Source organism: Papaver somniferum, unplaced genomic scaffold (genome assembly GCF_003573695.1).
Source record: "Papaver somniferum cultivar HN1 unplaced genomic scaffold, ASM357369v1 unplaced-scaffold_19, whole genome shotgun sequence".
In the NCBI taxonomy this organism is placed as follows: Eukaryota; Viridiplantae; Streptophyta; class Magnoliopsida; order Ranunculales; family Papaveraceae; genus Papaver; species Papaver somniferum.
In genome coordinates this window covers 6,187,195-6,200,930 of record NW_020628818.1, presented here as the reverse complement: position 1 = coordinate 6,200,930, position 13,736 = coordinate 6,187,195, and the positions used below count along the sequence as shown (strand labels likewise).

General features: G+C 36.3%; 1 protein-coding gene and 1 long non-coding RNA gene across 3 annotated transcripts; one reads left to right on the top strand and one right to left on the bottom strand.

The window, feature by feature from the left end:
* Positions 1-450: 450 nt before the first annotated feature.
* Positions 451-2,052, bottom strand: LOC113338669. The gene is made up of 5 exons (XR_003354810.1): positions 1,838-2,052; positions 1,637-1,691; positions 950-1,019; positions 801-855; positions 451-718 (listed from the first exon to the last, which is right to left on the bottom strand). It is a non-coding gene; the product is annotated as an uncharacterized LOC113338669 (long non-coding RNA).
* Positions 2,053-3,107: 1,055 nt separating this feature from the next.
* On the top strand, positions 3,108-8,984 carry LOC113338859 (probable zinc metalloprotease EGY2, chloroplastic). 2 transcript variants are annotated; one of them, XM_026584252.1, is made up of 16 exons: positions 3,108-3,455; positions 3,539-3,620; positions 4,064-4,162; positions 4,261-4,353; positions 4,493-4,585; positions 4,725-4,817; positions 5,008-5,055; positions 5,231-5,281; positions 5,377-5,481; positions 5,813-5,887; positions 5,973-6,078; positions 6,314-6,407; positions 7,192-7,345; positions 7,632-7,839; positions 8,112-8,272; positions 8,510-8,984. In XM_026584252.1, the coding sequence occupies exons 1-16, from the start codon at positions 3,301-3,303 to the stop codon at positions 8,786-8,788; spliced, it is 1,896 nt and encodes a 631-aa protein (XP_026440037.1). In that variant the 5' UTR covers positions 3,108-3,300; the 3' UTR covers positions 8,789-8,984. The 2 variants fall into 2 exon arrangements, with proteins under 2 accessions (XP_026440037.1, XP_026440038.1); XM_026584253.1 differs by lacking the exon at positions 4,493-4,585.
* Positions 8,985-13,736: the final 4,752 nt, after the last annotated feature.

Sequence of the window (13,736 nt, the reverse complement as noted above, 5' to 3'; positions counted from 1 at the left end):
TAAAAAAAACGGAGGAAGTATGTATCTAGACTAGTAGCTAACCGAATTCAACCCACCTTTTACAATAAGTTGGCTAAGACTATATGTCTGGACTAGTAACTAACCATGTTCATTCTTATCTTTAAGTTTGGTCCACTTGTCACCCAGGTTCATTTTATCCCAAAGTAAATGTATCTAGTATCTTTTGGGGATGATATTAACAGACTAGGCTACTTAAGGGTGCACACGGTACGGTTCGGCTCGGTTCTTGACGAGACCGAGTACCTGTACCTCCCTAGCCTCGGTTCCAAAATTTTGGACCGGTACCTGTACCTTGTACCTCGGTTCCGGTACCATTCGGTACACGTCCGGTACCAGGTACGGTTCCGGTACCAGTCGGTACTTTTCCAAACAAAAATATATGTCTTTTTCTCTGACAATCTAAGTACCTGTTTTTCAATATATTAAGTATTACTAATATCTCAAATTCTCATTCAAAGCAACAACTAATAAGTAGCAATATTACTAGCAAACCAAACAAACAATGTCTTGAAAATATGGAAAAAGAAATGGCAGTAGGCAGTAGTCACAGACACACACACTAAGTCTTGAAAATGAGAAAATCTGAAAAAAGAACAACTAGCAGTGCAGCTAGTGCTGCAGTAGTCTTGAATCTTGATCTTGTAATCCATGTCAGCAGCACTTGGGGTGTCATCAGTATTGATAGGACCAAGTAACGCTGCAAAAACAAATAATAGCAGTTAGTAACTATTAGACTATATCTATCAATGCCAAACACAAGTAATAATGTAATATGTTACCTTCTTCAATTTCAACATCATGTTATCTTGTAATTGCCAAACTAAATTAGCTTATCTATCAACACAAATAGTTAGACCTAACTCACACGAATAAGACATAATACATGTGACCAAGAAACTTGCAAAGTAATGCAACTACTCTCTCTTACCTATGTAGAACAAGGTCAAGAAATTGCACCAAGCTCCCACAATGGATAGAACCCACAATCCAGTAATCAACTAATAGAAAGCAACAACCTTAATCAACAAGTTGATAAATACCAGAGCCAAAGCAATTTCCAAATCTGATACAAACTTGTAGACATAATTCTCATGACTACTACTACAATTTCCAAATATGATAACACAATTGAGTTTGGTCCCAAAAGAACAGTCATTTAAAGAAGTTCACATATTCAATAGCATTCAATAAACATAGAGAAAGATATTTACATGTACATATGACAAATGAAACACAAGTATTCTCTGGCACTGAAGATACTACAATGACTGCAACAAAACCACTCATAACATAGAGAAAGATACTAAAACATTGCATTTACTAAAAAAATTAGATGAGCAATTTACTAAAAGTCTAAAACAACTTTATATATCTAAGAAAAATCATTTTGATGAGCAATTTTATCAAACACTATTAGTGCATTCAAAAAATTACAGATTCTTAAACATTGCAAACCCTTAGAAGATTTTGATGCTTAAACATTGCAAACCCAAATGATAAAATATTTTGATTGCATCCACACCACACCCATCATTAAATCATTCTATTGAACCTAACAGAAACAATCAAGTTTCCCAAAATCAAATCTAAGCAATAAACAAAGAAGAACACATACCCCTCAACTGGATCAGTTCTTCAGGCTTCTCCTCTGAAACTCTACACCCAATATTCTGAAAAAACAAAAATTAAAAAAAAAAAATCCATCAATCTCAATCACAGGCATACAAAAATTAAAAACAAATTGAACAAAAAAGATGGAACAAATCAGGTGATTAAGAAAGAAAGAAATAAGGAATTTTCAGTAAAGATTACTTACCCCGTGATTAAGATTCTGAAATTGTTCTTCTTATTTTCTTCACACCGGAACTAGAAAACAGGCAAAAACTGTAGTACAAAGAGATACGAACTCAGTTTGATGAAGAAACGAAGATTTGAGGGTTTTTTTTTACTTAACTTTGGTAGAGATTGGGTTAACAGAGAAGAAGTTCTTCTCCTTCTCAGAGAGAGGAGACGAGAAAAAAAAGAAAGAAAGGAAACTGAAACCCTAACCCTAGTATGTTAGTTTATATACCCCCTATTAATCCAACGGCTGAGACAGATCCCTTATCCCCTAAATCTAACGGTCACAATTATTCGGGACTTCGGTCCGGTACGGGACGGTTCATGTGTTGGACCGTGTACCTGTACCCCCAGAGCTCGGTTCCTATTTTTGGGACCGGTACTTGTACCTTGTACCTCGGTTCGGTCCAAAATCAGGTACGGTTCCATCGGTTCCGGTTCGGTCCGTCGGTCCGGCTCGGTTCCTTTGCACCCTTAAGGCTACTAATGCTTATGGACTTAAAGTTCTGCCCATGTCCCACTGTTTTTCTTTTAATTAGTTAGGATTCACAGGTTGAATAATTGTTTCGGCCACTTACCACGTAACAAACTATATAGTACAAAAACAAGAATATATATAAAAAAAATTCTTTCTTTTTTCTAGCATTAAATTGTTTTAAATAAATTTTACCCGTAATCGGATCTTAACTAGACCAATAAAATTTCATCTGCTTCAAAACCAATTGTGAAGTTTGTTTCCAAAACCTTTTTCGACAAGAATCAGGGTTTAGGTTTCCGATAAGCTAAATTTTGACATGCTTTTCATTGGCTTTGCAAATGTGCTGGCTAGCTTGGTAGATCCCAACACACAAAGCTCCTAGATTGTTTAGAAGCCGCTCATGCATTCAAATGGTTAATTGTGGTATAACTAGATCAAAAATGCTTGACGCGCGAGCAAAAAAAAAATTTCCTTCAAATTTAGGGGTGTGGTGTTGTGACATATAAAAGCGTCTCAAGAAGGTAGTCTTTTCAGGCCCAAGGCCCATTAAGTATCTAATTTGGATCCGTTGAACCGTATCCTCGACTTCTCAGGTGCCAATAGGGTTCGCTTCACATCGTAACCAGCCGATCAGGCGACAAAGGAAAAATCGTTTTCACAGTTTGGATTAGAAAACGTGTTTAGATACTATTCGCGGACTAACTAACGGTCCATTTTCCAACGAGAAATAAAACGTTAAAGGCCGGGTTATACGGTAACGAACAAAATACGTGGGAAAATAGAAAAAGAGTGGATAAAGTAATATTCTTCTTCTCAAGATAAGATTTTGAACCTCTTACGCAATTCCGCCAAAAACCCTAATTCAGTTCAGAAAAATAATCATCCGTAAGCTTTTATTACATTCAGATTACAAAGAATTATGAGTGTGAAGTAAACTTTACAAATTTTTCTACCAAGGAATCATGAATTTTCCAGCGACAGTAAGAGAGAATTTTTCTTGCATTTTGAAGTGTAGTTCTTGTTCTAATCTTCCGTTACATCGTTTTACTGCTTCTTCAATTGTTGTGAGAGGGAAATGTGTACCGAGGGGTAATCTACAGATAGCTTCAGGTTCTAGGTATGATTGTTGGTGATTTTGGAGAGTTTTTATCTTCATTTAAGTTTTGATTTTTGGTTTGATTGAATTGGAATTTGTTTTAGGTTTTTGCTGCAGCATAAGCGAAGAGTTATTGTTTGCCGAGTGACGGAGACAGAATCTGATCCAGAAAGCAATGATGATAAGGTGATTCTTTACTCACTTTGTAAGTGGTGGATTATTTGTTGCACTATTGGATTAGTAGAGTAGAAGAAACTGGGTAAGAATTTGGATTTTAAGGGTTAAAATTGGAATCAAATGCTGTGCGGTTTTTGGGATTGTGTATTTGGGTAAGAGAATTAGTCTGAGAAGTTTGTGATCATGTTTTCCTCTAATAGTACTAGAAGAATAGGAAAATAGAAATTTGCAGTCAGTGCAAGAGCGTGGATATTGTCTTACCCAACAGGACTTCCTTACATGGGACTTAAGAATTTATGACCTCTTTGAATCACTTCGACTGATAATTAACAACCGCTTGCTCAAAGACTCCGAACTATGAGAGTCAGGTACTTCGATGTTATAATGTATATCAGTAGATCATGCTAAATCTAATAAGTGGTGTAACATGTTATGTGTGTAATGTTGTAAAGGAAAAGGAGATAGTTGAAGATGGAAATATTGCACCTTCCCCCGAATTGGATGTGCAGAATAATGGACAGCTCGATTCTCAGCCTACCGTCATTGATCAAGTAAACTTCGGAGTACATATGTCGATGTCATACTCAATTCTGCTAGAAGACTAAGTTTGTTATTTTATGGATTTTGCATGGACTTTATTCATGGGTAGAACAAAGAGGATTCAACCATGGCGACAATGCTCGCGTTAGAAAAATTAGCTGGAAGTAATGATAGCAAACTTGAGTCTTCAGGTAGCACTCAGGTAATTCTTCTTATCTGGTTCCTATTTCCTAATGGTGCGACTAAATTCATACTGGAAACATGTCGATATCCCTGTTAATCCTGGTGGAAGTCTGAGTTTGTTCCTTTATGGGTTTTGCATGGACTTTATGCATGGGTAGATCAAAGAGGATTCAACGATGGCGACTATGAACGCGTTAGAAAAATTAGCTGGAAATAATGATGGCAAACTTAAGTCTCCAGGTAGCACTCAGGTAATTCTTCTTAACTGGTTCCTATTTCCTAATGGTGCCACTAAATTCATACTGGCTACAGGTCGATATCCCAGTTAATTCTGGTAGAAGACTAAGTTTGTTCCTTTATGGGATTTGGTTGGACTTTATGCATGGGTAGATTAAAGAGGATTCGACAATGGCGACTATGGACGCGTTAAAAAAGTTAGCTGGAAATAATGATGTTGAACTCAAGTCTCCAGTTAGTACCGAGGTAATTCTTCTTAATTAGTTCCTAATGCCTAATGGTGCAACTATATTATTCATTCAGGTTAAAACCATTCTGTTTGTTGTTAAATGATGCCTATACTTGCTTCCCACAATATATAATTACTGAATCCATTTTGAATTCTTTGTTATACCTGACTTGATATCCTCACAGTGCTTGTATGTTATTGGCACAGGGTGACAGTTCAGAAGTTGCTACTGGGTCTCCTCTGCCGGGTCTTAAGGTGACTAAGATATTCCAATTCCTGCAAATATATTCATTCTGGTGAAAACCATTTCCCTTGATTAATGATGCATATATATTAGCATACTACATATTGTACAATTACTGAACCTGTTTTGGTTCTTTATCACACTTGACTTGATATCCTTAAGAGTACTTGTCTGTTATTTGGTCAGGAGAGTGATAATATAGAAGTTGCTAGTGGATCTCCTCTGCCAGGTCTGAAGGTGATTAAGATTTGCCTAATCCTGTCATGTTGATTAGCTCAAAATATTATATCGGGTATAAAATTATATCTTCTTTCTTATTTTGTACATGCCAGCAACTAAGTGAGTCGTACAGGATCCCTAAGGAAACCATTGACATTATAAAAGATCAAGTTTTTGGTTTTGACACCTTCTTCGTTACAAGCTATGAACCATATGAGGTGAGTACTTGACTTAGGTATGTTTTGTTTTCATGTTTGATAAGGATGGCAGTTTGTAATGAAAATCAAATTGGAGTTGGAGATGAGCTATAAGTCCTTAACTGGAAAATTGCTTTCTTTAGTGCAAGTCTACTTATACATACGGCTCACTTTAATTCTTTTTCCTCCATGATGTGTTAGGAAGTTACTTAATATGTGATCTATTAAAGAGTTCAGTTGTATTTATTGGCTATACTCATTATGATCCTAAAATAGTTTTGTTAAATCCGATTCTTTTAATATATTATTTTAATTATATCTCAAGCTTCCTTTTGGCATCTTCTTTGACTAGACTGGAATTTTGTTCAAAGGAAACCTGCGTGGCACTGCAGCCAAAAGTTTTGAAAGGATAAAAACAAGGATGGAGGTAAGTGTAGATTCCACAGAGATTTCCTTGAGCAGTTTTAGTATTAGCCTCAGTTTTCCGTAAATTATTTGTCCTCAATTTGCAGGGTAAGTTTGGGGATGAATATAAGCTCTTCCTTCTTATCAATCCAGAGGATGATGTCCCAGTGGCTGTTGTGGTTCCTAAGATGACATTGCAACCTGAGAGTACTGGTAAACCCTTTGCTTTTGGGATCAATCACTTAAATTTCTAGGTCGATATTTTCATAATTGAACACCTCCTGGTTTTATTCCCTTCATTACAATTACATCATTTAGAGCATTAGTCCCAAAGTGAGACTTTTACGATATGAGATGTCAGATGCGTAAGGAATATACCATGGTTGCGATTTTCTACTGTTTGTATTGCATTTGTGCAAATCAGAACCTGTTTTTGTGTTTTTTACAGCTGTTCCAGAATGGGTGGCAGCTGGTGCATTTGGATTGGTCACTGTTTTTACACTACTTCTCCGAAACGTCCCTGAACTACAGACAAATTTACTGTATGGAATTCCTGTGTTTTGTCACTTTATTTTTTCCCACCTCATTATTTATATATATATATATAAACAAAAACATTCTTAGTTGCTACTCAAAGTTGAGATAATATGGAGAATTGTTCTTCCCATATATCCTAGATGTCAACTGGAGCATGTACATATATGGGACCCTTTCACATCACTGTACCAAAATGCGGTACCATCAAGACGAATAACCCCATAACCTATTGCAAGTAAGGAGAAAAAGAAGCTGGATTAGCGAACTACTGCTAGTTCTAAACGAAGTTGTTTGTACACTGATTATATGAAGTAGTATCTTACCATATTTCAAGCAGAGAAAATTACTAAGAGTTAGACTTTGGTTCCTAAGTAAGCAACTTGACTTCGCCTTGATTTTTAAATCAAGGCAACAAATCAGCAAATTTGATAACAATGTTGAAAATTTTGCAATCATCACCTAATGCTAGCCATATTCAGTGTTATTTTCTATCTGAAATGGGTAGATAGTTTATCACAACTCTCAATTTATTTTTCTCTCCTCGGGTCTTTATTCTTTGATCTAACTTGTTTGGTTAATAATTTGCTTATCTGCCTTTGCGTTTTTTACTATTTTTAACATATCGTCAAACAATATAATCTTCATGGTTCATAACTTGCAAGCAGTTTTTGTCATTTACTCCTTTAGATTGTTATTATGGAAGTGCATAATGGTTATCAGGTGCATTTTAGCACATCATCAAACAAGATAATCTTCATTTTTGTAACATACAAGCATGTAATGTCTCAGATCCGTTTTTGACAATGTCGACTTGTTGAGGGGTGGCCTCTCAGGAGCTTTTGTAACTGCATGTATTTTGGGGGTGCATGAACTTGGCCACATCTTAGTTGCAAGAAGCGCAGGAATTAAACTTGGGGTGCCGTACTTTATTCCTAGTTGGCAGGTGAGATACTGTTGTCTGCCTTTCAGATCTCTCAGTCTGGCAGAATAGAGGGAATATAATCAAATGTTCTCTATTGCGTACTACCAATTGTCCCTGATAATGGGAATGATTATTCCATATTTCTTTTGGGTCTGCATGTTCTTTCATATATATGTCCTGTCTCGTCAGTAGGTAAATGCTAGGAACGCACTGTAAATGAAAACAGACCTCCTACAGGGTTCCCCTTTTTTTTTGGCGCTAAGCTTATCCACATAGAAAATGTCTGATGGGCTTATTTTGGTGGCAGATAGGCTCATTTGGTGGCATTACCAGAATTATAAATATTGTTCCCAACCGCGAGGACCTCCTTAAGTTTGCAGCCGCTGGACCTGTGGCTGGATTCTCTCTGGGTGTTGCTCTTCTTCTCTTGGGGTTTTTCTTACCACCTAGTGATGGTATTGGTGTCGTAGTGGACGGGAATGTCTTCCATGAATCATTCCTGGTTGGAGGCATTGGTTAGCACTTGTTCTTACACTTTCTAAGTCTAGTTGTTTTTTCACTTGAAGCCTTGGCTTTTTTACCGAGTCTTAGTAGTAAGCATCAATTTCAATCATAGTACTCGTAGATCAAATTATGTCCACTAATTGGTGGTGTTTTTCAAAGGGGTCCATTTATGCACCTACACAGCCTTTTAGTTTCCTTTTTCTTCAAGACTCGAGCCAAGTAAAAAGCTTTAGTAGTTTTTAACTTTGAAATGGATTGAACTGAATTGTATATTATTTTGCAGCAAAGCTTCTTCTTGGTGATGTTTTAAGAGAAGGAACTCCTATCTCTATAAATCCACTAGTAATATGGGCATGGGCAGGACTTCTTATTAATGCAATCAACAGCATTCCTGCTGGGGAGCTTGATGGAGGTCGTGTCTCTTTGGCTCTTTGGGGACGAAAGGTACAATGCTAAAACTCATTGAAACATTAAAATCGGGAGTAGTTCAATGATATATAACATGCATATTTCTTAGATTAGCTAAGCCGAAGAATTCACTATATGAACTCTTTTACTTTTGCTTTCTTTTCACCAAGCATGTTCATTTGGTTTCAACTTGCGTATGTCACTGAAGTTTCATAAGTGAAGTTTTTCAAGACATATTCACCGATGTTAACAAGTACGTACGCTTATTCGCAGGCTTCAAATCGGTTAACAGGCGTATCAATAGCTCTGCTTGGACTGTCATCGCTATTCAACGACGTGTCATTCTATTGGGTCGTCCTGATATTCTTCTTGCAGAGAGGGCCTATTGCTCCACTGTCGGAGGAAATCAGCGATCCTGACAACAAGTTCATCGGTCTTGGCATCACGGTTTTGACCTTAGGCTTGCTAGTATGTCTACCTTACCCTTTCCCTTTTACCACTGAAGACGCCGTAATGGGTTTAAGGAGTACAATTGAATCCCTTGGGGGATAATAAAAGTGTGAGTGTACATTAAGTCTAAAAGTTTTTGATTGAAATCATGATACTTTTACAACTTGTAGGCATACGTACATATACAGAGTAAATTGTTTTGCTTCAGGTGATTTAAGGTTCTTATGCATGGTTCAAGCGGTGATAAATGGTTAATAATAGTCCTGCACTTGGGAATACGGTTTTTGTTTCCTATCTACTTTGAGGCCTATCAATAAAAGACAAAAACGGGTCATTTTGAAGTAATTCTAATAACCCCTTATCTATCTATTTTAGTTAATGACTAATATGTCCCTGGTTAATTAGTGTTAATTTAGTCGATCAGTAGTAAAAATATCGTGTTAAATGTAAAATTAACTTGTGCTGATGAATTATCAAAACATGAAAAAAAAAATTAAAATTTGTTTGAGAACACAAACCAGAATCGGTGGATAATATGACATTGTATGTCGACTCTAGGTTGTTTTTTTCATCCACCAAGAGCACTAAGAATAGGTGGATATTGAGTGTCCATACAACCGATTTTTTCAGTGATACTCATTTTCAGTTCGAGTACACATTACTATGAGAATGAAATTTTACTCATTCAATAAATTCCATGGATGAAGAAATCTATGTGGACCGATTCTATAGAAAAAACCAACAGAAAATCCTTGGGTTTCCTCTGACGAGAATCGATTTATGTTCATGTCCACATTGACCGATTCTGGGTTGTGTTCTTCAACCACGAAGAACGCCAATAGAAATTGGTCGACGCGTACATGACCATCGACAGATTATGATGGAACCGGTCAATGTAGACATGGACATCAATCGATTCTGGTTAAACACAAGAAATTTGGATATCTAAATCTTGAAAGGTTAAGTCAATCAAAAGCTTAATTAAGAGGAACGAGTTAGTAAAATTACATCACCATATTGCTGTACTCGATGATTTTTAGTTTAACAAAAAAAATTATAATCAAACGAGAGAATGAATGAATTTCATAGGTGCAGTTAATTTTAGGTTTGATTGTCGAGAGAGATATGATTTTAGTGAAGTGTTAGTCGGACAAATTTGATTGTTAGAAAAATTATGTTTAGAATTAGGTAAGAATGGTGAGGGTACCTTAATACTTTTGCCATTTTTTGACACCCGTTAACCTTCTCTATTGAGTAGATGAAGAAATCCATAACCCTCAAATAAAAGGCATATGCCTTAAACCAGGGAGTTTTTTTTTTTTAAATCAACAAAGGTTAAAAGTTAATTAAAAAGAAAAAAGAGGCCAAATGAAGACCAATATTCAGCCCATTACAATGAAAATTAGGTTACACAATTAGATGCATCCTATAACTACTTCCCAGTTAAGGATCAAGTCCCTGAAGGATTAACGGTGAAACCAATTGATAAATCCATCTTTTGATTTCTATGATCACTTCCTATCTTGATCTACCCCTCTTTTTACTTGTTACCCTTCTATTTATTTATACCATATTGCCCATGCAATGACAAAGGGGACGATTTGTCACACCTTCCTGATTTGTCACACCTTCCTAACCATTGAGGATCCATTACTGGACTGTCATAACTCGAACTGTTCTTTGATTGTGGGCTTGTTAATCCAGGTAGCAACCATTCTTGAAGTAAAATATACCCAAACTGCTATTGAGAATAGGCAGTTCAATAACACATGATTAACAGTTTCTTCGGAGTTATTACAGAAATAGCATTGTACGTCACAATCCCTCTTACAGAGATAGTTAACAGTGGGAATGACATTCTGAACCGCTAACCAAACAAATTGTGATTTTGGAGGCACATTCTTCTTCCGTATATGCTTTAAATCTGATAGAGGGCTTGTTAAGTGAGGGCGTGATATCCTTCACTTATATCCTTCTCTAATAGTATAGTTAGAAGTGTTTGAGAACCTGAATGTGTCATCTTCCTCGGTTTCAAGGGAAGGAGGGTCACATAAAAAGGTAATCAGCCTGTTGTAATCATCAATGACTTCATTCGTTGGAGCACCTTTTAATCTTATCCTCCATCACCCTTGTGATATCACTCAGCAACTTTAGTTTTTTTGACAACTGAAAAGAATTTCATAGGGTAGAAGCACCCTTCCAAGCATCCATCCAGAATTTGATGTCTCTACCATTTCCCAGGGTAAAGTTAGCATTTCCTTGAAATAAATTTTTAGCCTGTTATATACCTTTGCAGTAGCACCTGCCATGAGCTAGTCGGTAGTCATTGGGGCAATTTTTTTTTTTTGAGTTTTAGCTAAATAATCTTTCTTCATACTGCTTCTTTTTCCCTAACATATCTCCAGCCCCACTTAGCCAGAAGGCTTGATTTCTTATGGCTAAGCCACCAATTTTCGTGGACAGTTGATTTTATTTTTTCAGAGGTGGAACCCATAAGAAGTTTCTCATCAATTGTGTCATCTTGTTTTCAACTTCAGCGGGAATTTGTAGAAGAAACATGAAGTAGACGGGTAGGATGGAGAGAGCATTTTTGTATTAACATGACTATTTGAGCTTTAGAGAGGAATCTTCTTCTCTAATTAAGGTGTCAGCTTCTTGTTGAACTTGTCAAGAATTGGATTCCAAATGCTATTTTGCTTAAAAGTGGCCCCTAATGACATTTCCAAATAGGAGAAAGTCTAAGATTCCACTTTGCAATGCAGAATGTTTGCTAAATCTACTATCTTATGATTTGCACCTATAGTGATCACAAAACTCTTATCAAAATTGATTTATAATCCTGTTATAGCTTCATATACTTGAAGAGTCATTAGAAAATTCTCCACCATTTCGTCTTTTTTATCCAAGAAAATTAGTGTTTCATCTGCAAATTGCAAATGATACAATGAAATTTGAGAGAAAATATTGAATCCACTGAGCATATTCGGAAACTCACTCCTTCTAAGCAACTTAGTAAGAATTTCTGCAACTAGAATAAATAGGAAGGATGAGACAAGGTCACCTTGCCTTAAGCCCTTTTGATTTTTGAACTTTGTAGTAAAACTACCATTAACTAGAACTGAAGAATGAGCAGATGAGATACACCAATAGATCCAATTCCTCCATCTATCGCCAAAGCCAGCACCTTGAAGAAAACTGTCAATACAGTGCCAATTCACATCATCAAATGCTTTTTCTATATCCAGCTTACAAAGAATAGCATCACTTTTGATTTTAACCTTATATCAATCAGCTCACCAACAATTAGAATGCCATCTTGGATCCACTTCCCCTTAATAAACGCACCATGATGTTCTGATATAAGTTTTGGCATTACAGTCTTTAATATGTTTTCTAGAACCTTAGAGATGATCTTATACATACTACCCATTAAGCTAATAGGTCTGAAGTATTATGATGAGATGGATTCCTCCTTCTTTGGTATAAGGTTGGATTCCTCCTTCTTTGAAGGAGCATTTTATCCTCAAATCTAGTTTCTCTTCCTTTTGAAATTGTGTGACTACTACCATAATGTTATTCTTGATGACAGGCCATGCCATTCTGAAAAATTCTAGCGGAAAGCCATCAGGTCTGTGGGGACTAGTTCTTTCCACAGTGTTTTATTTCTTCAAAAACCTCTACCTCTTCAATGGTTATTTCCATCCAGTTCTTTTCTTCTTCTGATATTTTTGGGAATTATGAACTGTCTAATTGAGGTCTCTATTGGTAAGGCTCTTTGAATAGGTTGGATAAGTAGTTATGAAATTCCTTCTTCATATCTGTTTGATTGAAGTTGTCAGTTCCATTTATTATTAACTTGTGTTTGTGTTCCTCTTCTTTCTTTCATTTTCTAGTTGATGGAGAAATTTAGTATTGCTTTCACCTTCCTTTAGATGAGTCATTTCCTGTGCTCGTCCACTCTAATCTGTCCATAGAGTCAGATGCTAAGAAATACAGACTTATGAGGTCTTAAAAGTGTTTGCCTTTTCTGATACAAATTGAAAAAGCGGGGGTCTAACAACCTCACCCAATATTTCGTTTAGGCAATCTGCATGGACAAACTCCAATATAATTCCAAGAGAATCAACTAGATAGTCAGACTCAATCAATGGAAATATATCCAAGAGTTGTATCTCTGTTTCATAATGTAATCAGTAAATCAAACAGATAGAAATCTGTGAGCCTGATTATTATGTAAAACAACTTGAACGGTACCACAGACCAATGTTCAAGTGACAATCAATTTATATCAACAACCAAAGGTTGGATTATCTAATTGATTGAACTACACACAACCTGTGATATTTCAATTATATAGAAAATATAATGCGGAAAAGAAATAACACAGACACCAGAAATTTTGTCAAGGAGGAAACCGTAAATGCAGAAAAACCCCGGGACCTAGTCCAGATTTGAACACCACACTGTATCAAGCCGCTACAAACACTAGCCTACTCCAAGTTAACTTCGGACTGGAATGTAGTTGAGCCTTAACCAATCTCACACTGATCAAGGTACAGTTGCGCTCCTTACGTCTCTGAATCCCATCATGACTCTACGCACTTGATTCTCTTATCTGATCTCACCCACAACTAAGAGTTTATACGACCCAAAGTCGAAGACTTGATAAACCAATCTGTCTCACACAGAAAAGTCTATTGAATAGATAAATCTGTCTCCTACAGAGATACCTATGAGTTTTGTTCCGTCTTTTGATAAATCAAGGTGACAAAAACCAATTGATATATCGAACTTATATTCCCAAAGAACAACCTAGTAATATCAATAACCTCACAATAATCTTAATCGTATGGTAGCGAAAGATATTGTGGAATCACAAACGATGAGACGAAGATGTTTGTGACTATTATTTATCTTGCACATCGGAGATTAAATCTCGAGCAAATCTTAGAGAAGATAGTACTCAATACGATAGAATAAATCAAGATCAGAACACGCAACTACAGAGAAAATAGTTGGATCTGGCTTCACAATCCCAATGAAGTCTTCA